Here is a 25,153-nt window from a genome sequence, read left to right on the forward strand (position 1 = left end):
CAGAGATCAGATTTCATGGTCCGTGACATGATTTTCACAGCTGTGAATTTTGTAGACCCCCTAGCTATGGTGTGTCTTCTTAACTTCTGTACTGGCGGGAGCTGCAACAGGAAAGGGAGGCAAGCAGAGTTAAAGTTGGCATCTCAAGTATGTAAAGACTTTCTGGCAATCATTAGGGGTTTGTTTGTTTTTTTGTTTTTTTTAATTTTTAATTTGACTCCAATTTGTTTAACTTTAACTGTGAATTTCCTAGCTTTCAACCAACCATTGAAATAACAAATCTACTTGACATGTTAATGGCTTATTGACACAGCTGTAGCTAAGGGTTTGTCTACACTTAAAATGCTACAACTGCACTGCTGTGGTGCTTCAGTATAGACACTATCTATGCTGAGAAAAGGGATTCTCCTGTCAGCATAGGTACTTCCACCTCCATGAGAGGTGGTGGGGTAGGTAGGCAGACAGAAGAATTCTTCTGTCAACCTCTAGTGCTGCCTTCACAAGGACTTAAGTCTATTTAACTACACTGTTCAGGGGTGTGGATTTCTCACATCCCAACCACCATAGTTAAACCAACCTAATTTTCTAGTGTGGACCAGGCCTTACTGTTTGCAAAGCAAGCTCACAAGTCTCATTACTTGCATAATTAACATTTCTCAAAATGAAACGGTCTTGTGTCTAGAGGAACGGTAAGTAAGCTGACTGTGATACTGGCAGGCAATACTTGAGTGGCTAGTATCTCCCTAAAGCATGGAAGTGCATTCCACAAGAATGCTGAAAGAGAGAAGTGGGTGGTTGTTCTTAGTGCTTAGTTTTCAGTGAGGTTTCCTTCTACTAACTGCTCTCTTCATTAGTCCAATTTAAAGGGGGGGATGTTAAAGAAAACCCTAGAACTTCTTAGTTTCACAGTTACTTACTCCTGCACTGAACTGTAGCCTGTTTATCTTGCATATAAATACCTGATTTGATTTCTAATGCAAAATCACTCTCTCCTTTCTAGATCTACTGGTATCGACAAGGAGACTTGGAACCTAAGTTTAGGAATCTAATTTACTATATCTTATTTTCTATTGTCATGTTATGTATATGTGCCAACCTGTACTTCCATGAAGTGGGTAAATGATTGCGAGACTGTTCTTAGCTCCACCCTAGAAACAAAGGGGATAATCAGCTGGACAGGGATGAAGAAAGGGATTGTTCAGGGATAATCAGTACATGATTTTCATGTAAATGTATATCTAAAGTCCCTCGTGTTGGGAAGAATTATTGCCATATGACATGACACTGCTTTTATTTAAGAGCTAACTTTGCACTTAATGCACATTCCAACTATACTGATGTTTCAGAAGGGCACAAGCTTTTTCATTTTGGAAAAAAATGCATTTTTTTATTGTACAAATAACTGCAGCATTGCAAAGATCTGTAACAGAATAAATAAATGGCATCTTACAGTTACTAAGACAAATACTTTATTTTTGTTTAAACTGACTATACAATTATTTCTGTTCCCTAGGCAACCTTTTGTTGAAACTACAACTTAATTTCACATTAACAAAACCACAGACTGAAAGACCAACTCTGATTATGAAGAGCTAATTACAGAAATAAATAAAATAATTTATACATCAGTCTAATTTCTGTAGTTATTTCCCCCACACTCACTCACACACTCGCACGCACACTTAGAAGGCTGCTCAGCCTAGTGTGTCTGCTATGCGCCTGAAGTGGCGAATGAATCGCTTTCCATTGCTTTAGGGACACAGGCCCAAACTATCACTGAGCTGCTTCTTCAAGACCTTGCAAAGGGTGCTACCACCTCCTTGCCATCCCCCAAATATTAATGTGCTGCATCCAACTCACCTTCCGAGAGAGGCTGGAAGTGTAATGAGAATAGCTAGTTAGGTAGGCAGTCTTTCTACCTGACCTGGAATGGCCTCTGAAGGCTCGAGGCTTTTTTGTTCTCTAGGCTTTAGAGGGATGCTGGTGGACCTCCGTAGCCTTCCCTTTCTTATAAGTTTCCCTTTTATTGAACTTGCTGTAGTGATTATTTTTTTACTTTTAAAAAAAACCAAACCACTTCTGATCTTTCTGCAACTCCATCCATTGCCAGCAACGGACTCTTCAGGAACAGGCACAGCAAAAGACAACCCTATAAGCATCTGTAACTAGGGTCCTTTGTGCTGGAAATACTGGTACGTCCAATGAGATTGGGAAAACAGACCTCTTCTGCAATACTGCTCTTGCCCGCACACTCTGAAGTCACTGAGCTATCCTCAGCTAAATGTCAAGAGGAAAAGTAACAAGTCGTAACTCTGTATTGTAGAAGAGCCAAGAAGTGCAGAAATCCTCATCCACTTTCCATGAAGTGTGTGCAAACTAATTCTTGTTGCTGCACTAATAAGCTAAGGGCTACAGTCCTTGGCTTCCATCCAGTTTTCAAGGTGCATAAAGTCCAACAGATGGGCAACAGCCAGGTCAAAATGACTGAGTGGATCCTAACAGTGTGCAACTGAGACTCTTAATAACCCCTTGCTGCAAAGCAGTAGACTGGGGCTTCAATTAGCTGCTGTACCCTTTACAAATGAAGTACACAGTCTTGTGAGCAGTAAAAGTGCACTGTAGCCATTTCAACTTGAGAATGTTCTACACATGTGGACTGACTACTTTCTTTGGAAGGTGGTACAGGATTGCAACTGTAATTTCATGATGCAAACAGGTTCATTTAGAAAGCAGACATGATTACTGCTTCTTAGTGACAACTCACTAAGTCTTCAACATCCTTTGAATCTTCAGAATCAGGACTGTCCAAACACGAGCCAATAATGTGTGATCCCTCTCCATGGTGTTGCAATATAGGATCTGCAATGAGCCATAACATGTTAAGGACTCAAACTTATTGTACTGCTATAAAAACTTACCTCAAAAACACATAGGTAGTGCTTTGCATCAATTTAAATTAAACTATTAATGCAGCTACTCTGAGACCCTCTAGTTTTTCAAAAACAATTTCCTCTAAAAAGCAGGTATACAGAATTGCACACAACAAAAATTACTGATCAGGCTCCGATCTCTAACTCAAGCCTCACACTGAGTGGTCTTCACAAGGGCTGGAACTGCTACCACCCATCAACATTTTTCCAGCTACAGTTTAAGTAGTCTAAAACTAATTAGTTGGCATTTACCATTGGTGCAGTGGAGGAAAGCAGATGAATGCATGACTTCCTTGTTTTGAAAAAAGCTTCCAAATCCTTTCATCTAAAGAGGCTTATTTCTAAAGTTTCAAACTAACAATGATTTGGAAGGTAAGTTATATGAAGATTCCATAAAGGCTATAATGCATAGAATGATTAGAGGAGCTCAATTACCATATTGAACCAAAGGAGCCATTCTCAAACTGGGGGTTGGGACCCTGTTTTAATGGGGTTACCAGGGCTGGCTTAGACTTGCTGGGGCCCAGAGCCGAAGCCTAAGCTGCACCATCCATCAATGAAACCAAAGCCTGAGGGCTTCAGCCCTTGGTGGTGGGGCTCAGGTTACAGGCCCCCTGCCTGGGGCTGAAGCCCTTGGGTTGGGCCCCCCTGCCCGGAGTGGCAGGCTCAGGCTTCGGTCCCGCCTCCTGGGGTCATGTAGTAATATTTGTTGTCAGAAGGGGGTCATGGTGCAATGACGTTTGAGAACCCCTGAACTAAAGAATCTTGTTTCAGGTCAATTGCACTAAGCATCTGTCTGATAGTACCTGTTAATGTTGTCAGAGGTAAGACGGATTCATTGTCTATATCATCTGATGTCTGAATAAAACCATGGGGTGAAGGAACAATAAGGACAGTTTCATCATCTATTGCAGACTGATCAACTTGTTCTTCTATGGCTGGAGAACCTAGGTCCTGCATGATGAGAGACTGAAGGTTAAGATGTGAGAGGTTTATCCATAATGGAATACAGAAACAATTGCTTCTAGAAAACCGAGTTACGTGCTGGCTGTGGCAGAGATCTTTTTCACAGCGAGTAGTAGTTAGAGGGAATGGAAAATGACTGACCTATTCAAAAGCACTGTTGTAAGTGAACCACCCTGGCTATAAACTGAATTTCTCACCATGTTGGCTACTCCTCTCTAGATGTGGTAAGACATATGTTACATCTTTACAATACTTATCTACATGGGGACTAAAACTTGATAAGAGGGTTCTTCAATGTAACAGATATAACACAGTCCAATGGCTGGAACTTGAAGCTAGACAAATTCATACTAGAAATCAAGTGCAAACTTAACAGTGAGGGTAACTTAACCACTGGAAAAACTTACCAGGGGTTGGGATGGATCCCTGGAAACTTTTCAGTCAAGACTTTTTGGGGGTAAATGATTCTCTAGTTTAAATTTATTCAAGCAAGTCTTATGGCCTGTGTTTACACAAGAGGTCAGACTAAATCACAATGGTCCTTTCTGGCCTTGTAATCACAAATTATTTGTACAACAAATATAATTGCTTTCAGTGAATTTAATAAGGAAGTTAATTTTTTTCCTAACACCTTACCGATACTTCTCCTTGAGTCATAACTACAACTGCTGCTTTCACTGTCAAGTTTTAACTACTCTAAGCACCGCTAAGGAAGAGTGATCTTGACTGCTGTCAGCTAAAGGCTGATTGCAGAACAGCAGGGGTGACTGGAATTGGCAGAATGAAAATAGCTGGATTGTTCAGATTCACAGCTGGAGTGTGGACTGCTTGGGCTGGCTAGGATGGTCCAGCCAGTTTTACTAATACCTGTTCCTCTCGGCAGTTTTGTTAGTACTATCTTTGTGACCGGCCACCCAGCTGGTTACCCCTTATCAGCTGCTGTCAAGCAGTGTACGAATGAACACATGTATACGATGCATGCATCATAGTTGGGTCCTCCCTCACTAAATTAGACCAGATCCGAGCTTGCCCTACTTAGTGCAAAGTATGACGTACCTAATTCAATGAGGATGCAGCCTGCAGAAAGCACAGCATAGCTAGACCTTCCAACACTGAGGGGCGGTTCCTAGGCCCAAACTGAAAAGCTGGCCCTCAAGGTACAGGGGATAGTGGGACAGGGAACTGGGCACTTCTCCAGCTCTAGTTATCAAACCCCTGCAATGTCAGTCCATACCTTCCACGCACTGACACAACCGTAATGGCAGCAGTCGGGAAGAAATGTCTTATACAGAAAGTGAAGTTTACAGAGGCCTTTTTAGAGTCAGTCCTACTCCTGAGTACTCCTCTTGAGTAAAATAATCCCCTCTATCTCCACTAGTGAAACTGCACAGACCCCAAACTTCCATTTAGCTAGGAGGATAAACAGATGAGAATTACCAAGTCAATTTGCTTTTTCTTCCTAAAATAATTAAACAGTCTAACATCCTTTCATACCTTTACCCATAACTAATGACTTGAAAGTTTTGATTTTGATTTGCTAACATTTTTGTCTTCATAATCTGAACATGGTAACTTAACTTATTTTGATTCCTATGTGACAATCCAAGCTGGATATGAGTCAACAGTGTGCCCTTGTTGCCAAAAAGGCTAACGGTATTTTGGGCTGTATAAGTAGGGGCACTGCCAGCAGATCGAGGGACGTGATCATTCCCCTCTATTTGGCATTGGTGAGGCCTCATCTGGAGTACTGTGTCCAGTTTTGGGCTCCACACTACAAGGAGGATGTGGAAAAATTGGAAAGAGTCCAGTGAAGGGCAACAAAAATGCTTGGGGGCTGGAGCACATGACTTCTGAGGAGAGGCTGAGGGAACTGGGATTGTTTAGTCTGCAGCAGAGAAGAATGAGGGGGGATTTGATAGCTGCTTTCAACTACCTGAAAGCGGGTTCCAAAGAGGATGGATCTAGACTGTTCTCAGTGGTAGCAGATGACAGAACAAGGAGTGATGGTCTCAAGTTGCAGTAGGGGAGGTTTAGATTGGATATTAGGAAAAACTTTTTCACTAGGAGGGTGGTGAAGCACTGGAATGGGTTACCTAGGGTGGAGGTGGAATCTCCTTCCTTAGAAGTTTTTAAGGTCAGGCTTGATGAAGCCCTGGCTGTGATGATTTAGTTGGGGATTGGTCCTGCTTTGAGTAGGGGGTTAGACTAGACTAAAATAGAGCTCTCAAACTGCCTAAAATGTAAAGCTCATTATTGCATCCATTTCAACTAAAGTGAAAAGAAAAGGATGCAAATTGAGGAAAGTCAGTAGCTTTGGATTGTATGTAGGATGTACTGATCCTGCTCATAAAGAACAGCAGAGAGATGGTTCAATGTACATATCTGTTCTCTTGCAGAAACAAAATCTAACACCATCTGAATTATAGTGGGATTCCTGGCTGAGTGAGAAAAAAAATCGTAGCATCTGTTATATCTGTCATTTTGGAGAACAGTTTGTTGAAGGGGACGTGCACTTTAACAAACTCTAAGAAGCCCAATAAAATGCAAGTTGGTCTTTTTTCTTGATACTTATCTCTGTCAATTGTTCCGATTCATGGCTCATCTGGGTATGGAAACTGTACGGTGGGCCATGAATGCTCACAAAATTAGGGCTGGGGTGCAGGAGGGGGTGAGGACTCTGGCTGGGAGTGCGGGCTCTGGGGTGGAGCCAGAAATGAGGGGTTCAAGGTGCGGGAGGGGGTTCTGGGCTGGGGGTTGGGGTGCAGGGATGGAGGGCTCCGGCTGGAGGTGTGGGCTCTGGGGTGGGGCTGAGCGACTTAGGGTGTAGGAGGGTGCTCCAGGCTGGGACCAAGGGGTTTGGAGGGTGGGAGGGGGATCGGGGCTGGGACAGGGGGTTGGGGCATCGGGTGGGGGGAGAGAGGGCTCTGGGGTGAGGCCAGAAATGAGGAGTTCAGGGTGCGGGAAGGGGCTCCGGACTGGGGCAGGAGCACTGGAGGGGGTCAGGGGTGCAGGCTCCAGGCAGCGCTTACCTCAAGCAGCTCCTGGAAGCAGCAGCATGTCCCCACTCCCGCTTCTATGCGGAGGTTCGGCCAGGCAGCTCTGTGCGCTGCCCTGTCCGCAGGTGTCACCCCTGCAGCTCACATTAGCCGCAGTTCCCAGCCAATGGGAGCTGTGGGGCTGGCGCTTGGGGCGGGGGCAGTTTAGGGGCTGGCTGCCCCTAAACACAGGAGCCAGAGGGGGGGACATCCGTGCAGAGCGGCCTCCGAACCCACTCCCCGGCTGGAATGCGGGAGCAGGGCAAGCCCCCGATTCAGCTCCCCAGCAAGAGCTCAAGGGCCGGATGTGGCCCCTGGGCTGTAGTTTGCCCACTCCTGAATCTAGCCTATACAATGGCTCCAGTTTTATACTTATTTAGATAAACTCATGGCTGCGTCTGAGGTGTGGAGCTGTGTGAGACTGTAATTTGTTTCACAATTGAATCTTTACTGAAGTGTTTGAACATTTAATAACTGGACTATTCTGCTTAACCAATCAAATCCTGCAAAAAAAGTCATGAAAGGTCTGCTGCAGCTAAGAGGACACTAGCAAGATTAGTAGAGTAAAAAGTTGACTGTGAGAAATACTGTACTTCACCTCTCCCTTGCTCACACAGTATATTTGTAAAGAAAAGACTGACGTGGTAGACAAATAGCTGGCTTGTTTATCTCCTAAAACCATAAACCATGAGTACACTGCTTTGATCCATACTAGCTGGGTCACATTATGTTATGCTACCTACCTGCATTAAAGCAAAATCCTCAAGATGAGGACTTGGGGAGTACAGATTCCTAGTCTACTTGTGAGATTTCTGTGCCACTGAATCTGAACCCAAACCCTAGCCTTGATCTAATTACCACCACCTCCCAACATGTTTACAAAGTTCTGAGACAGAAAAAGCCTCTTCACAAAATGCTCGTGCAGCTAAAACACTAGAAGATGATTAAAAACCAGCACTATTGACACATTCACAAGGACACTTTGATTTTCTCATCAGGTCTTTATTTTGAACCGTCATCCATGCTGCTGCAATTGATGCAATGGTTGTCGATTTAGCGGGTCTGGTGAAGACCCGCTAAATCGATGGCAGAGCACTCTCTGGTCAACTTCGGTACTCCAGTTCTCCGAAAAGAGTAAAGTAAGTCGACCAGAGAGCATCTCCCGTTGACACAGCGCAGTGAAGACATGGGGTAAGTTAACCTAAGGTACCTCAAGTCCAGTTAAGTTATTCACATAGCTGGAGTAGTGTAACTTAGGTCGACTTACCCTGGTAGTGTAGACAAAGTCTTAGAGCAGGGGTAGGCAACTTATGGCATGCGTGCCGAAGGCGGCACGCAAGCTGATTTTCAGTGGCACTCACACTGCCCGGGTCCTGGCCACCGGTCCGGGGGCCTCTGCATTTTAATTGAATTTTAAATGAAGTTTCTTAAACATTTTAAGAACCTTATTTACTTTACAAACAACAATAGTTTAGTTATATATTATAGACTTTTAGAAAGAGACCTCCTAAAAACATTAAAATGTATGACTGGCACGCAAAACCTTAAATTAGAGTGAATAAATGAAGACTTGGCACACCACTTCTGAAAGGCTGCTGTCTTAGGGGCAGTAGTTTCAGATATTCTGATATTTTCATCATGTACTTCCTTACCTCAGTGACGTAAGTGTCAGTTAAATTGGAGTGGGAATCCTCTTCACGTTTGAGGTCTGTATCTGAAATCTCCTCTTCAGTTCTTACCATCACCCCATCTAACAGTTCGGTGCTATTTCTGCCACTGAATTTGGAGGAGTCATCGTCAATGTAGGCAGACTGCTCTTCATCACTCAGCTTGGACTGATGGATGTCATGTGGAAAAGTGTCTGCTTCCAGGGTACCTGGAGGATCTGTCAGGTCAGCTGACTGAATATGTGAATCGACAGTAAGTTCTGCCTGGGTTACGGAGGAGATGTCTTCAGTAGCAACAGTGCGAATTATGACACTCGGTGTGTGGCACTGTACTGTGACATTATCACTTGCGTTCAGCAAATGTTCTGGCTGTAAGAAGCATTAACAAAGGATACAAAATAAACAGTATTTAGCACTTTGCTTTTTCACCTATCTTTAGTCAAACACAAGTTATTGGGGTCAATACATGGGTAACTGGGTGAAATTTAATGGTCTGTGACATATAGGAGATCAGACTAGATGCTCTGATGGTCCCTTCTGGCCTTCAACTCAATGAATCTGCAACTTGGTTGAAACTGTTATATCTAGTTTACAGAGGAGTAAATAAAGAGAGGCATAGCAAGGTAAAGAGAATCAGTGGCAGAACTGCAGCTAGAACCAGGGGAGTCCTGAATCTCCATCCTGTGATCTCACTACTAGACAACATTTCTTCCTTCCTGTTTGTAACAAAGAAGGATAGTGATAAGCTTAAGTATTATTTAACTTGAGACAGAAAAGTCATCAGCAGTGATCAAACCAGATACCTTCAGCACCAAAAGCATGAGCGCATACCACTTGAGCTAAGTGGTTACAGTTAAAATAATAATCCTAGATTCAGGAGATCAGAGTACTATTTCTATAACTGCAACAATTTTCCTATGTGACTTTCAATATCTGTTAGCTTTCCCCCTCTGCTAACCAGGCACAATACTTCCCTACCGTACAAAGGTTGTGGGAGGATAAATTAATTCATAGATGTGAAGATTTCAGTGATAAGATCTTAGAAAATCCTATAAATAAAGTTTTTAGGTAACAGATTTTAACTTTGTTGAGGCCAACCACTAGATGGAAACATCACATGTTTAAACCAGTTTAATCTTCAACCAAAGACCTAATCTCCAATAAGGACTATGCTGCCCATGCCAAATTTTAAACTTCAGCAAGTTTTCTGCAGCCTGTGGTTTGAAGAGTTGTTTTTTTTAAAATAGGAAATTCTCACTCTTCAATATTTTAAAACGGCCAAAATTATTGTACTCTACCTGTGACTGGAGAGTGAGCATGGAAAATTTCAGCTCCAGAGGGAATATTATGGAAAGTTATGAGCATGTCAGAAAGGTGTATGAATTGGGAACTGCTTCGTAACCTTAGCATATGGAGGTAACCAGGGACCTGCTGTAACCACAGCGGCTGACAGACAATTATTAGCCCACCCTTTTCCCAAGATGTTTTGGCATTCTAACTCTTCAAGATACGTACGGATAAGGCATGGACTATGATCTGCTCTGGGGAGGCAGGAGCAGCAGCAGCTGTCAGGGTCACTGTGGGACTGGTAGTCAGCGTTAAAGGAAGGCCTTGGTTTGAGCTTGTCTGTAGTAAGTAAGTGCCGGGAGTTCCAGTAGGCTGGAGATGGAAGGACTAAGAAAGGGAAAAAAAGGTCAATACAAAGATTCCCCACTTCCTGAACCATGTCAGCGCACTCACTTATAGGGAATCCAGCTAGCTCGAAATCATACTGAAATAACTCCTTCCCTGTGTTACTTACCACAATTTAATTGGAGTAACTGTAAAACCTCATTTTTCTTCAACAAACTAAATTAGCTAAATTAGTGAAGAACTAATTATCTGTCTTGGCAACTGCCTCTCTGCCCTAAGGACTTTCTCCTAAGGGATAGTGAAGGGTTCTGTTCAGTCCCCTCTCCTGTTCAGCAATGGATAGAAGAGTTAACAAGGGGACATGGTTAAACTGGAGTGAAAATCCTGAACTGCGTTGGTGAAGAATCTTTTCACACATCTTACAGTGAAATTACACTCTGTTAAAAGCAGGTCCTGCTATCCTAAATCCACTTGGAATACAGCAATTTGCACCCACTGGTTGGTTAATTCTCGTCTGCCCCTATGCTGGGACATGATCCAACTCCCACTGAAATCAATGGAAAGACCCAATGGGAGCTGGATTGGGCCCTGGCTGACCAAATGGAAACGGGGAGGAGATAAAAGATGCCAGGATCCCATGGGGGGAAAGATAAGGAGAAATTCTTGACTTCCTGGTCTTGCTCCCAGAGAGGAGTGACAAGGAGACAGGCCGCTCTTACTACAGCTGTTCAGTGAGGATATGGCCTCACAGACCCCGCCAACCACGTTTGCCACTGCCTGCAGTAATAGTAGAGAGACTGTGCCCTACCAATAATGGGATGAATGGTACAGGCACAGGGGAATCTTTTGCCAGCAAGGGTCTCTCGTGTTATAAACTCTTCTTATAAGAAAGATTTTTATTAAAAAAAATATTAAACACACACTGCTACAAGATGGTTTCACAAGAATTAATATTTCACATTGAACCTTCACAGCTCTAACTAAATACAACTAGGTCCACATTTTGCTCTGGATTTTGTAACAGAAGTTTACTTCAGAATCACCATTAAATTTTCCCTCCTCCATTTTGGAAATCAACTACAAAAATTTAACAATTTAATGGCATTTAAAGGATAAGTGTGATATTGCAAGGCAAGTTCTGCGTTACTTACTGGGAGAATTTCAAAGGTCTGTAGTGTTCCACTATTTAGTGTTATTGTCTCAGAGTCGACAGTAGCAGCAGGAGAATCAGTTGAGGCTATGGGAGTAGGGAAAAAAACAAAAAAACACATGTAAACCAAAACGTGTCAGCACAGAAGGGTGTCAAGCAGGGTATTGCTACTCCCAGTGCTGAGAGAAAGGAAGCTGACTGCAGTACTAATGCCAAGGTTCTCTAGTTTGTATCTAGAATACAACACTCTTTAAAGAAGCCATCTTACATGAGATGGAAATAGAGGGAAGAAAGTATAATTAACTGCATAGGGATTAAAAAACAAAATGATATTAAAGTGATTTAATGATTTATGTTTGTAATGACATTTTAAAGAAATTAATATTCTGGAATAGCAGCAAAGAGTCCTGTGGCACCTTATAGACTAACAGACGTTTTGCAGCATGAGCTTTCGTGGGTGAATACCCACTTCTTCAGATGCAAGAATGTCTTGCATCTGAAGAAGTGGGTATTCACCCACGAAAGCTCATGCTGCAAAACGTCTGTTAGTCTATAAGGTGCCACAGGACTCTTTGCTGCTTCTACAGAACCAGACTAACACGGCTACCCCTCTGATACTATTCTGGAATAAGTATCCATAAGTGGTTTGAGCATTGGCCTGCTAAACCCAGGGTTGAGAGTTCAATCCTTGAGGGGGCCACTTAGGGATCTGGGGCAAAAATCAATACTTGGTCCTGCTCGTGAAGGCAGGGGGCTGGACTCAATGACCTTTCGAGGTCCCTTCCAGTTCTAGGAGATAGGTATATCTCCTATTATTATTATAATTATAAGACCCCTTATAGGTCAGATCCTCAGCTGGCGTAAATCAGCGATAAGTCAATGCAGTTATGTTCTGTGTTGATCCACACCAGCTGAAAATTGGCCCTGTATTTGCATTCCTTTCTATCCTCCTATAATGTGTATGTGCACCAATGGATAAAGTGCAAGATGCACTCAAGTATATTCAATCACATTATATGTAATGGCTGCAACCTACTGAAGGTACAAATGCTAATACTATAGGAGCTTGACTGTTTCACTGGGTTACTGAAAGCAATTTGAACAGGAAGGAGGCTATTAAATAGCAGCTACTAAAGTTAGACATTTTTAAATCAGCAGATCCAGATAATTTGCTTCCCACAAGTTTTAAAAGAGCTGGCTGAGGAGCAATCTAGACTGTTAATTTTGATTTTCCATATATTGTGGAAAACTGGGGAAGTTTCTGAGGGCTGGATAAAAGCTAATGTCCTGCCAACATTTAAAAAGGGTAATCAGGATGATTCAAGTAATTATAGGTAGGGCTCCATGTCTGTCACGGAGGTTGCAGAAGTCACAGATTCTGTGACTTTCCGTGACCGCTGTGATTTCTGAAGAGGCCAGTGTGGCTGACCCCAGAGCCGCCCAAGCAGCTGGCCCCAGGGACCACCTGAGCAGCCGCTGGTGCGGCTGGCCCCACATGTGGCCGGAGCTGCCACTGTTGGTGGCCCCAGCAGCTGACCCCTGGGCAGCCAAAGCAGCCGCTGCTTGGCAGCCCCCGGCAACTGCTGCCACTGGCCCCACCTCCCTAGCAGCGACCCCCTGGGGCACCCCTCGCAGCAGTGCCCCCCACAAGATTTAGTCATAGGTATTTATAGTAAAAGTCATGGACAAATCACAGGCAGTGAATTTTTGTTTATTGCCTGTGACCTGTCCATGGCCTTTACTAAAAATAGCCAAGACTAAATCATAGCCTTAATTATAGGCACTGGGCAAAATGATGGATTTGCCGGTACAACACTCGACTAATAAAGAATCAACATAGAATCATATAATTAATGCCAAACAACACTGGTTTATGGAAAATAGATCTTGTCACAAACTTCAGATTTTTGATGAGATTACATATCAAATTTAAGGTAGAGCTGGAAATGGAATGCAAGTTTCCCAACTCTCAGTCCTGTCCTATAGCCACAAGATCTGAGTGGCACTCAGAACTAAATTCTGTAAGATACTTTCATTTATTCATCATCTTTAGGGCCCTACTAAATTCACGGTCCATTTTGGTCAATTTCATGGTCATAGGATTTTTAAAAATAGTAAATTTCATGATTTCAGCTATTTAAATTTGAAATTTCACGGTGTTGTAACTGTAGGGATCCTGACCCAAAAAGTTGGGCAGGGATCACAAGGTTACTGTGCGGGGGGGGAAGGGGGGTTGTGATACTGCTACCTTGACTTCTGCACTGCTGCTGGTGAGGGCGGCTGCCTTCACAGCTGGGCAGCTGGAGAGCAGTGGCTGCTGGCCAGGAGCCCAGTTCTGAAGGCAGAGCCACTGCCAGCAGCAGCGCAGAAGTAAGGATGGCATTGTATGGTATTGCCACCCTTATTTCTGCACTGCTGTCTGCAGAGCTGGGCCCTCAGTCAGCAGCTGCCACTCTGTAGCCACCCAGCTCTGAAGGCAGCAGCGCAGAAGTAAGGATGGCAGGGTATGGTATCACCACCGTTACTTCTGCGCTGCTGCTGGTGGGTCGCTGCCTTCAGAACTGGGTGCCCGGCTAACAGCCACTGCCCTCCGGCTGCTCAGCTCTGAAGGCGGCGCAGATATAAGGGTGGCAATACTTCGACCCTCCTAAGATAACCTTGTGACCTCCGCCCCTGCAACTCCCTTTTGGGTCAGGACCCCCAATTTGAGAAACGCTGGTTTCCCCCGTGAAGTCTGTATAATATAGGGTAAAAGCACATAAAAGACCAGATTTCACGGTCCGTGATGAGTTTTTCATGGCCATGAATTTGATAGGGCCCTACTCATCTTAAAACAAGAAACCTTTAGGTTTTATTATAGGACATAACAAGTATGAGTTTCAACTACTTACAGACATGAGTAATCTGGACTGGAATCTGCAAAGCTGCCATAGGACTCGGAGAGTTGCCTGCATTCTCTTCCAAGTGAGCCACTCGAATCTGTACATGCTGAACCCCTGAACTGGAATGAGTGTTTGATAACCCACTTCCAGATTTGTTTTCTGAAAGCTGGTGCCCTGGGTTGTTTTTTTGGTTCTCATGCAGCTGTTTAAGACCTTTTATTAGCACTGAGGGAGAAAAAGAAAATTCATTCTCAGACATGCTGAAGAGGGGCATTTGGAATCAACACTGTGCATCAGATCTCTGAGAAAGATCTAAACTGAGGGTCTCACCCGTTGGACTCGTCGTAACTTCAAGAGCCCTTGGGGTTTGAGAGAGCATATGCTGCTGGTTGGGAAAGTAATCAAAGCCATCCAAGCAGAGCGCCACTGATTTTTCACCCCAAAAGGAGCACTCGCTGGAATATGGACAAGAGTAAGTGCTCCCCCCTGCTGAGGTATACGTTAAGCACCCAGAGAACAGAACAGGACCACAAACTCTTAACTAGAGGGCTTCTCTTACTGCTGCCCTTGAAAACTAGTTACTAGCCGGATCCCTTTATGTTTTCAATGGCTGTGGGTGAGGCATGTGGCCATACGAAATGGGGATCTTCCTGAGCATTTACAGTATAAACATATTTCCACAACAGCTCAGGCTCATGTTTCTTTGATCTGCCTAGCTAAAGCCAGAGCTATCGTTCACTGACTTGCAACAAAGACCATGTGTCAACTCTCTCAAATGATCAAAGGCCAGAGAGGAATTGGGAGGGAGATCCTGAGCAGGGAGCTCGAGCATATAAGAAAGGCTGGAAATGCTGCAAGGCCAGGACACCAAGAATCTTGTGAGAGACCATGCAGCCTTCCATATGAAGCCCAGCTTTGCTTTTTTCAGTTGAACCTCTGACAAGATGATGCTTTTTCAAGAAAACATCACAGCCAGCATGGACCCTGGGAGAATGAGATGTATGTCTGCTTTGCAGACTTGTCATCTGAAGATGAGAACCTTATCAGAATTGTTTGCACAAACAATTTGAGTGCAATCGCTGGTACTTCATATGGGAGAAAGAAGCCAAAGGATAGGCAGAGGCCAGCATCAGATAGATCAATCAGCAGAATGGACAGGAAAGTGGTCTAGATTAACCATGGGTTTGTTAGTGTCTGGTAATTCCTACCTGTCTGCATTCTCCATCTTTTGTTCTCCTTGTGTCTCATTCATTTCCTTCTCTGCCTTTTGCTTTCCTTTCCATCTGACTTTCTCCCTGTTCTTCTTTCACTCTTTCCCTGTTTCTCTGTCTGTTCCTCTCCACTAAAATATTTGTTTAAACCCAAACTCCAGTCTAAATTCTCTCTCTTTCTATCCTTCTAACAACAATCCTTCTGAACTAGAGGGTGTTTTATGCTGGCATGTGTTAAAAGACCAGCCTCCATTCCAGCTCTGCCTAGGGAAGTAAGCTACTATGACACAGAGGCCCCCTGGTGATTCACTACTCTGTGTCAGCAACTCCTATCAGACCTGACAAACTTGCTTCCCCTAACATACTGCTGTCATAGAATTTATCTATAAAAACGTTGTGTGAAGTATCAAACGAAAGCTGGTGACACACTGGTCATTACTATCATTATGAAATGTATGCCTTCAAACTATAGGAATTATGGGTAGTTACTGACATAATGCTTTAAAGTCTGTAACCAAACAAAGGGAGAATCCGGTTTCTTCCAGACTGGAGGGAAGGTAGTTATCTCTTGGTCTCCAATGTAAATTAAGCATTGTGGAACCAACACAAAAGAAGCTCCATTTGCTATACTGGACTTAGAAAAGGGCAACAAAAATGATTAGGGGTATGGAACAGCTGCTGTATGAGGAGAGATTAATAAGACTGGGACTTTTCAGCTTGGAAAAGAGATGACTAAGGGGGGGATATGATTGAGGTCTATAAAATCATGACTGATGTGGAGAAAGTAAATAAGGAAGTGTTATTTACTCCTTCTCATAACACAAGAACTAGGGGTCACCACATGAAATTAACAGGCAGCAGGTTTAAAACAAACAAAAGGAAGTAGTTTTTCATACAACGCACAGACAGTCTGTGGAACTCTTTGCCAGAGGATGTTGTGAAGGCCAAGATTATAACAGGGTTCAAAAAAGAACTAGATAAGTTCATGGAGGATAGGTCCATCAACAGCTATTAGCCAGGATGGGCAGGGATGGTGTCTCTAGCTTGTTTGCCAGAAGTTGGGAATGGGCAACAGGAGATGGATCACTTGATGATTACCTGTTCTGTTCGTTCCCTCTGGAGCACCTGCCATTGCCCACTGTCGGAAGACAGGATACTGGGCTAGATGGACCTTTGATCTGACCCAGTATGGCTGTTCTCATGTTCTTATGACATAATCCTGAACTGTAACCTTCCACCTGTGTGTACACTGTCTCTTTGGGGACAGTTTACCTGGTAATTAGTGTGAATGTTCAGTGGCAGGGGCTAGACATTACCAGGGGCTGCTTCTGGGGAGTCTGGGCACAGGGGTATACTAAGTGTTAACATGCAATGCAAAATACAGGCTGGCAGAGTCCTGTGGAGTTTGTGGTGTCAGGGAACTGACACATAAGTGTCACAGCTACACACCCCTTTTCCCAGGACATTTCAACAAATCATATCCTAACCCTGGCACTCTAGTCTTTGTGTGGTACACTGCTATCAGATCTTGATGTGGTGGGGGAGTTGGCTCTAGTAACAGGATGGAATAGGAATTGGATATCCTCAGTTCTATTTTTGGCTCTAAAAGGGAAGTAGGATCTAGTTGTTAGAGTAGGCAGGACCAGAAGTCAGGATTACTGGGCTTTATCCACAGCTCTGAGTGGGCTGTGGTGTCTAGAGGTTAGAGCATAGCATTAGAATTCAGGGCTTCAGTTATGCCACTTTACCATGGCTTTCTCTGATCATTGCATATGCCAGTGCCATCAGATCTGGATGTTGTTTCTTGAGAAAACCTCAAACACATGCACAAACCATGTTTTCCCATCTCAGTTTTTAAAGTACATGCAGTTCTAAGCATGGATCTGAATCCAGGAGAGTGAGTGAACACCCCATTGAAGTGGTTGGGATGAGGAAGGCTCAGTGGTCTCACTGCTGCTGTTACTGTTAAGTAGAACATTACTGCAGATACAGAGCAGAGCCTAATACAGGCATTGTAGTGATCCCAGGCTCAGGCAGAGTTTACCTTTTAAAATACAAAGTCCTGTACTCATGTTTTTCTCTACCTCTTTCATTCTCTCCTTTCTGTTTTCCTGTCCACCCCTAAAAGCCTTTAGGGGAGGATGTATTTTTGGATGAACATAATTGTTTAAATGCAGAAATAATTTTGAACTCAAGGGTGTTGGCACATGCTAGAGGGTATCAGGGTTGCAAGAAATAGGCAACATGGATTTGTTAAGAAAAAATCATGCCAAACCAACCTAATTTCCTAATTTGGCAGGGTTACTGGCCTAGTGCATAGGGAAGAAGCTGTGGATGTGATCTATCTTGATTTTGACACATTCGCTCATGACATTCTCATAACCAAACTAAGGAAATGTGCTCTAGATGAAATTACTGTAAGGAGGATATACAACTGGTTGACAGACCATACTCAAAGAGTAGTTAGCAATGGTTCGCTGTCAAACTTGGAGGATGTATCTAGTGGAATTGCGCAGGGGTCAGTCCTGGGTCCAGTACTATTCAAGATCTTCATTAATGACTTGGATAACAGAGCAGAGAGTATGCTTATAAAATTTGTGAATGATACCAAGCTAAGAGGGGTTGCAAGCATCTTGGAGGACAGAATTAGAATTCAAAACAGCTATGACAAACTGGAGAATTGGTCTGAAATCAACAAGATGAAATTCAGTAAAGACAAAAGCAAAGTACTACACATAGAAAGAAAAAAAAATCAAACATAAAACTACAAAATGGGGAATAAGTAGGTGGGAGTACTGCTGAAAAGGATCTGGGGGTTATAATGGACCTCATATTGAATATGAGTCAACAATATGATGCAGTTGCCAAAAAGGCTACTATCATTGTGGGGTTTATAAACAGGAATGTCATATGTAAGATATGAGAGGTAACTGTCCCACTCAACTCAGCATTGCTAAGGCCTCAGCTGGAGTACTGTGTGCAGTTCTTAGTGCCACACTTTAAGAAAAGATATGGACAAGCTGGAGTCCAGAAGAGAGCAAGAAAAATGATAAAAGGTTCATTTTGGGGGAAGGATAGCTCAGTGGTTTGAGCATTGGCCTGCTAAACCCAGGGTTGTGAGTTCAATCCTTGAGGGGGCCACTTAGGGATCTGGGGCAAAAATCAGTACTTGGTCCTGCTAGTGAAGGCAGGGGGCTGGACTTGATGACCTTTCAAGGTCCCTTCCAGTTCTAGGAGATTGGTATATCTCCAATTATTACATTTATATTACAAAACCTGACCTATGGAAAAAAAATGTTAAAAAAAGCTCTGTATGTTTAGTCTTTAAAAAAAAAGATGAGGGGGGACCTGATAATCTTCAAATATGTTAAGGGCTGTTATACAGAGGTCTGTGATCAATTGTTCTCCATGTCCACTAAAGGTAGGACAAGAAGTAATTGGCTTAATCTGCAGCAAGAGAGGTTTAGGTTAGATGTTCAGGAAAACTTTCTAACTATAAGGACAATTAAGTACTGGAATAGGTTTCCAAGGGAGGTTGTGGAATCCCCGTCATTGGAGGTTTTTAAGAACAGGTTGGGGATCCCCCGTCAGGGATGATCCAGGTCTAGGTCTACTTGATCCTGCCTAGGAGTTGAGAGTTGGACTAGATGACTTTGAGGTCCCTCCCAACCCTACATTTCTATGATTCTATGAATTTGTGAAGCAACAATATGTCTCTCTATTTAGAGAGAGGTCAACACATTAGTCAGCTTTTAGTTCATACTCAGAAAAAAAAATTATAAATATTAAACTCTCTGTGCAAACTCAATTTCTCAGGAATCTATAACATTTTAGCATGTTTGAAAAATAAGTACATAATAAACAAGCTACAGAAACTCCAAATTTGGAGTATTTGTTTAAAAAAATACTGCATTTTTCAAAGTTACAATCAAACAATGCCTAGTGTCATAATTTGCATATAACATTGCAAAGATAAATAAAATGTTCTCCCACCCTCGCAGAAGATGAGGGCAGCCTAGTTCAAGAGGTTGCAGGACAGAAAGGATCAGTGCAACTGGGAAACGCTCCAAGACACCAGATTCACCCTCCAATCCTGCAGTGTAAACTTTCTATTGCATCTGTGGGTAAAGTGGCACATGGCTCCTAGAAAGCAACCATCTTCCCTTCTTGTTCCCGCTGTGATCCCTAGTGCAACTAGCTGAGGGAGCAGCTCACATGTACAGGGTTGCAGGCCCAGGCCTTTGCTTTTCTGACACTCAATTCAGTCTTCAGTGATATCAGTGGATATTCCCCACCCTGGGCAGCAAATAGCCTTCTGTCTGGTGAGTGGGGAATTGGAAGGGGGACTGCAGCCTGTTGATTCATTTTGTCTTTTTATTTTGTAAACTATCTAAGGCGGGGACGGTCTCTTACTACATGTTTGTACAGCACCAAACACACTGGGGCCCCACTCATGGTTGTGGCCTCTAAGCATTCCTGTAATACATATAATAAATACTAATAATTGTCATAGGCAGGTATCCATTTACCAACACAACTCCTACTACAATTGGCATCCTCCTGAAAGCTTTTACAGCGAGAGCAAGGACTGAACAAACGAGCATGGAGACTGAATTAGCCTCTCACTCAAGCAATCGCCCCTCCCGCCCAGAACAGGGATAAAGGACATTAGCAGGCAGACAGCAGTGGGGAAGCTTACACTGTCATTCTCTGTCCCTGCTCTGTTGACAATCAGGAGTCAATCCCAGGGCTACCAATGTGGCATCTTTCATAATTACTACGTTCACAATTTTTTAAAGTCATAACTCCATTTACAAGTAACAATACCCATTCCTGAGGGACCTGTGAAGCAGACTTTCTGAAGACTTTAAAGAAGAGAACAAAATGTGTAACTAATACATTACCAGGGAATGAAACATCTTTGTGGTTTGCAATCTGTCTTTTAATTGTCCACCATTTACTCCGAAGCCACTGTGGCGAGCGGACACTGCTCCATCCTTCAGCCAGTAGATCCCAATTGATTTCATTTTCATCAGACACCTCAAGCTCTGCTATCCTGGCAGGGTTATAGAAAAAAGGAATCTGTCAGAAGCTGCCTACAGGCCTTTAAGGGATGTTAGACATCTTTGCTTAAGAATGGATTTAGGCTTCCAAGGCTCCATGCTGCCAGATGTCAAGCAAATCACATCTCCTATTAACTCATCCAGTCCATCTCCCTGCCAATGCAGGTTGTCCTTCCGCCTAGACCTATTGTAGTGCTCTGTCCAGACTAATTTTAAATCTCCCAAGCAATGGTGCTTGCAACACTTCTCTTGGGAAACTATTCCCCTAATACATCTTATGGGCAGGAAATACTTCCTGATATTCAGCCTAAGCGTTCACTCTCTTAATTTCATCCCATCACTCCTAGTTATACTCTTCTTTTACCCTAAATAACATCCATCTCTCCTTAGTATGGACTTATGTCTCCCCTTAGATTTCTCTGCGGTAAGCTATACATAGTTAACTATTTAAAACTTTCCTCAAAATCAATCCCTCCAGGTTCTTCAGAGCAGGGATTGTCTTCATATATGTTAGCAAATATCTAGCACCCTGTGGGCTCTACTACAATCTGTAGGAATAATCATCATCCCTCAATTCCCTTCAATTTGTACAGTATGCTGGGGAAGGGTTTTTGCCTGTAAGCTGCAAAAGCCCTCTTCATAGACCAAGTAGTTGTACTGACTATACCTGCTAGCTACAGGAACAATCCTAAAGGGATGAATTATGAATGACTGGACAGACTGTGAGAGACTAAATGCATCAATACTATTTGTACACCAGTACTAAGAAACATAACCAGGATGTATTGTAATTTACAATCAGTCAGGTTAATCATTTTGAATGCATGTCATAAAGCAGTGACTAGTGCTCTGTAAATCATGTTTGGATTCCCTGCCTGTCTCTCCCTTTTATCGCCATCCAAGAAAATTATCAAATCATAATGAAAAATTGACTGGCTGAAAAATCTGAGTTAAAAGTATTCAAAACAGAAGAGGAACTGAATGGCTCAGAAGATTTCTAGTGGGCTATTGAGCCTTTCACCACTTGGTTATCAGTTCAACTCTAACTCAGGTAGGGATCAAAGGTGGTGCCATCTGGTGGCCTACATGAAATGAAATTGTGGTCTCAGTTTAGTTCCTTGTGGACATGTGTCCACATCACAGAAACCACCACCACACTTGACCCTCGTTGGCAATCTCAGCAGAGAGGCCAGGGACTGAATGGGCATGGAGACTGAACTACCCTCCAGTTCAGGGCTGAAGCGCATTGGTGGGGCAGTGTGTGGGAAGCTTGCATGGTCGCTGCCTGTGCTGTACCTGTTCTGTGGAATAATAGAAGACTTCAGTCTCCAGGGCTTTCAATCTGACACCTTTCACGAGCACTAAAATTCACTAAAAAAACAAAAACAAAAATAATGTTCAATATGAAATCTCTGGGAAGTGTGAACACAGCAGCCATTTTTGGTGTGTTCTTGAGATCTCTTAGTGCCTGGGAAATCAGCAAAAGGGACCCCAATGGAATTCTACTAGTGTCACTTTTTTACTATGAAATTTTTTAAACTGAGAACACAAACCTCAAGATTAAATTTATTTCATCCTCCTTCGTCCACTCAGTTCCGCCACTCTGTTTCCAGTTCAGATAGTTAAGCCATTTGGAGCGGCATTGCTTTTCAGAGCGTGTTCCAACCCGTTCTGCCACAGCAGCCCACGATACCCCTTGGGTGACAATGTCACCTGGCTCCGTGCTGGTTAGCTCATGTACCACTTCTGCTAGCCTCTTTTCTTCTTCTTCTGTCCATTTTCCTAACAAAATAAAGGACAAAAACATGCATGTTAACCAACAGTACAAGCCATCTTAATCTGAATAGCAGATATGGAACCATACAACATTTTGTGATTGGAAGCGGCACTACAATTTTCAGGAGTTTAACCACTTGCATAACTGTGATGCTCAGCACCCACATGTTCATCCTTGTAAAATGATTGTGCGGTATACAATGCAAAGTTTGTCATGACGGGTGTCTTCAGAAGGCTCATGATGCACTGAGCATTGTTGTTACAGTAATGTTATAGGTTATAATTTCATGTATATAGTTATGAGGCTGAAAATGTATCCTCATGCCTTAAAGCAAGCCCAGCCAAAAAAATCTCCAAGAGCAGAGAGGCAGTTCACACCTCATCAGGGCATGTATGGGACAAACCCAGCCCAGCCTCACATGAACAAAGGACGCTGGCCGAGGCAACAACAAAATAATCTGTTAGACTCTCAAGTAAGTCACCCCCTTTCCTTTGGTCAGTTTGGGACCGCAATGAGGTAATGCTCACCTGACTCTGAATGGGGGAGAGGAGGGGCAAAGCCAAGAGGGAAGAAAGGATATAATAAAAGGGACAGAGATTTGCCATGCTCTTCCTCTCTCTTCCACCTACATCTACAGAAACCACACTAAGCGACTGAAGTGCTAATCAAAGGGGAGAGCCTGGCTGAAGAGCAACCAGCCAGCCTGTGGTGAGAACATCTAAGTTTGTAAGGGCACCGAAAGTGTTAAGATCAGCTTAAAATGCGTTTTGCTTTTATTTCATTTGACCAAATCTGACTTATGTTTTGATTTATAATCACTTAAAATCTATCTTTATAGTTAATAAATTTGTTTGTTTATTCTACCTGAAGCAGTGTTTGGTTTCATGATGTCAGAGGCTCCCCTTGGGATAACAAGTCTGGTACATCTCAATTTCTCTGTTAAATTGACGAACTCATATAAGCTTGTAGTATGCAGCGGGCATAACTGGACACTGCAAGAAGGAGGTTCCTAGGTCTGTGTCTGGGACTGGAGATATTGGCTAGTGTCATTAGGTTGCACAATCCAAGGAGCAGCCAGAGGCTGTGCGTGAACAGCCCAAGAGAGGGGGTTCCCATAGCAGAGCAGGGTAAGGCTGGCTCCCAGAGTCAAGGATTGGCGTGACCTAGCAGATCACTGGTCCAGATAACAACAGAGGGGAACGTCACAATAACCTCCAACAGTCATAGTGTCCTAGACTAATATAGGAGTTGCCCTATGTACTAGGTACACCCCTTTGACGGTCAGATGTTCCAACAGTACATCATTAACTCATTCAAATGCTTGTTGGCCCACTGCAGTAGGAAAAGAGTTAATTGTTTAAAGGCAACATCTTTGCCCCTGTGAGCAGTAAGGATGGGAATATTCAGATCTATACCGAGAAAACCAAGCACACTCTGTTCTAGTTATCATCATCCTCTCCCTCATTCAGGCTCCTTCCTCCACTACTTATTTATTTGTATGCCCACCAGCAGAGTATGTTAGTGCTCTCCTCAATAAAACAAGACACTGCTTCCTCAGAAATACTAGGAGACACATACCATATCCCAACTAACAGATGGGAAGCCTCACAATCTCCAACTATGAGGGTATGTCTACACTACAGGATTATTCTGATTTTATAGAAACCGGTCTTTGGAAACAGATTGTATAAAGTCGAGTGCATGCGGCCACATTAAGCACATTAATTCGGCGGTGTGTGTCCATGTACCGAGGCTAGTGTCGATTTCCGGAGCGTTGCACTGTGGGTAGCTATCTCATAGTTCCCGCAGTCTCCCCCGCCCATTGGAATTCTGGGTTGAGATCACAATGCACGATGGGGCAAAAACAGTGTCACGGGTGATTCTGGGTAAATGTCGTTAGTCAATCCTCCCTCCGTGAAAGCAACGGCAGACAATCATTTTGCGCCCTTTTCCCTGGATTGCCCTGGCAGACGCCATAGCACGGCAACCATGGAGCCCGTTTAGCCTTTTTTCACTGTCACCGTATGTCTACTGGATGCTGCTGACAGACGCGGTATTGCAGTGCTACACAGCAGTATCCCCTTGCCTTTGCAAGTTAGCAGAGACAGTTACCAGTCATATTGTACCGTCTGCTGCTGTCATGGGTGCTCCTGGCTGGCCTCGGTGAGGTCGGCCAGGGGCACATGGACAAAAATGGGAATGCTACTGTGTAGCGCTGCAGCACCGCGTCTGCCAGCAGCATCCAGTAGACATACGGTGACATTGAAAAAAGACGAGAAACTATTTTTTTCCCTTTTCTTTCACGGGCGGAGGGGGGGGGGGGTCAGCTGTCAGTGTTTGGATGCGAAACATGTAAGGAAAAGCCTAAGTGCAGCAGGAAGTAATGCTGGTGATTCAATATGCATGCCACATTCACTCTGGGTCAGTACTGAAATGATGCTCCAGCATGATGCAAAGTACTTCCGCTAAAAGTGCTGACTTTCAGATGAGACATAAAACCAGAGTTCCAGGCCCCTTGAATGTCATTAACAATCCCATGGGAGATTACATGGGTATTAAAACCTGAGTCCTGGCCAAATTTCAATGGGGTAATTATATACTGGCTACCTAATTTTCCCCTTCATTTTTAATCAAGTATATTTCATTTCCTGTCCTACAATATTGTATGGTGTTGATACGTGCTGTTTAATAGTTTCTTCACCGTAATTCAGCCATAGCTACACTTTAGCACTGAGTGATATGACACCCATAGAGAGAGAGTTTGTAAAAATCCAATGATTAAAATGTATCAAATACTTTGTAATTCATCTTGATGAAAAGTACCATAGGAACATCAGAGC

At 43.4% G+C, this 25,153-nt stretch overlaps 2 protein-coding genes across 6 annotated transcripts in view; one reads left to right on the forward strand and one right to left on the reverse strand.

Moving 5' to 3' along the window:
• The window catches only part of LOC123375139 (transmembrane protein 243), a 53,613-nt gene extending 52,296 nt beyond the window's left edge, over positions 1–1,317 (forward strand). For all 5 annotated transcript variants that reach the window (XM_045025827.1, XM_045025817.1, XM_045025835.1 and 2 more), the window contains exon 5: positions 1,001–1,317. In XM_045025827.1, coding sequence (XP_044881762.1) covers positions 1,001–1,123 — 123 coding nt within the window. In that variant the 3' untranslated portion in view covers positions 1,124–1,317. The remainder of the gene's footprint in view (positions 1–1,000) is intronic.
• Positions 1,318–1,444: 127 nt separating this feature from the next.
• The window catches only part of LOC123375126 (cyclin-D-binding Myb-like transcription factor 1), a 50,050-nt gene continuing 26,341 nt past the window's right edge, over positions 1,445–25,153 (reverse strand). The window contains exons 10-17 of the mRNA XM_045025782.1: positions 22,090–22,318; positions 20,378–20,529; positions 14,272–14,487; positions 11,382–11,467; positions 10,114–10,272; positions 8,584–8,967; positions 3,737–3,884; positions 1,445–2,859 (exon numbers count right to left, since the gene is read on the reverse strand). Coding sequence (XP_044881717.1) covers positions 2,750–2,859; positions 3,737–3,884; positions 8,584–8,967; positions 10,114–10,272; positions 11,382–11,467; positions 14,272–14,487; positions 20,378–20,529; positions 22,090–22,318 — 1,484 coding nt within the window. The 3' untranslated portion in view covers positions 1,445–2,749. The remainder of the gene's footprint in view (positions 2,860–3,736; positions 3,885–8,583; positions 8,968–10,113; positions 10,273–11,381; positions 11,468–14,271; positions 14,488–20,377; positions 20,530–22,089; positions 22,319–25,153) is intronic.

Source organism: Mauremys mutica, chromosome 1 (genome assembly GCF_020497125.1).
Source record: "Mauremys mutica isolate MM-2020 ecotype Southern chromosome 1, ASM2049712v1, whole genome shotgun sequence".
Taxonomy (NCBI): Eukaryota; Metazoa; Chordata; order Testudines; family Geoemydidae; genus Mauremys; species Mauremys mutica.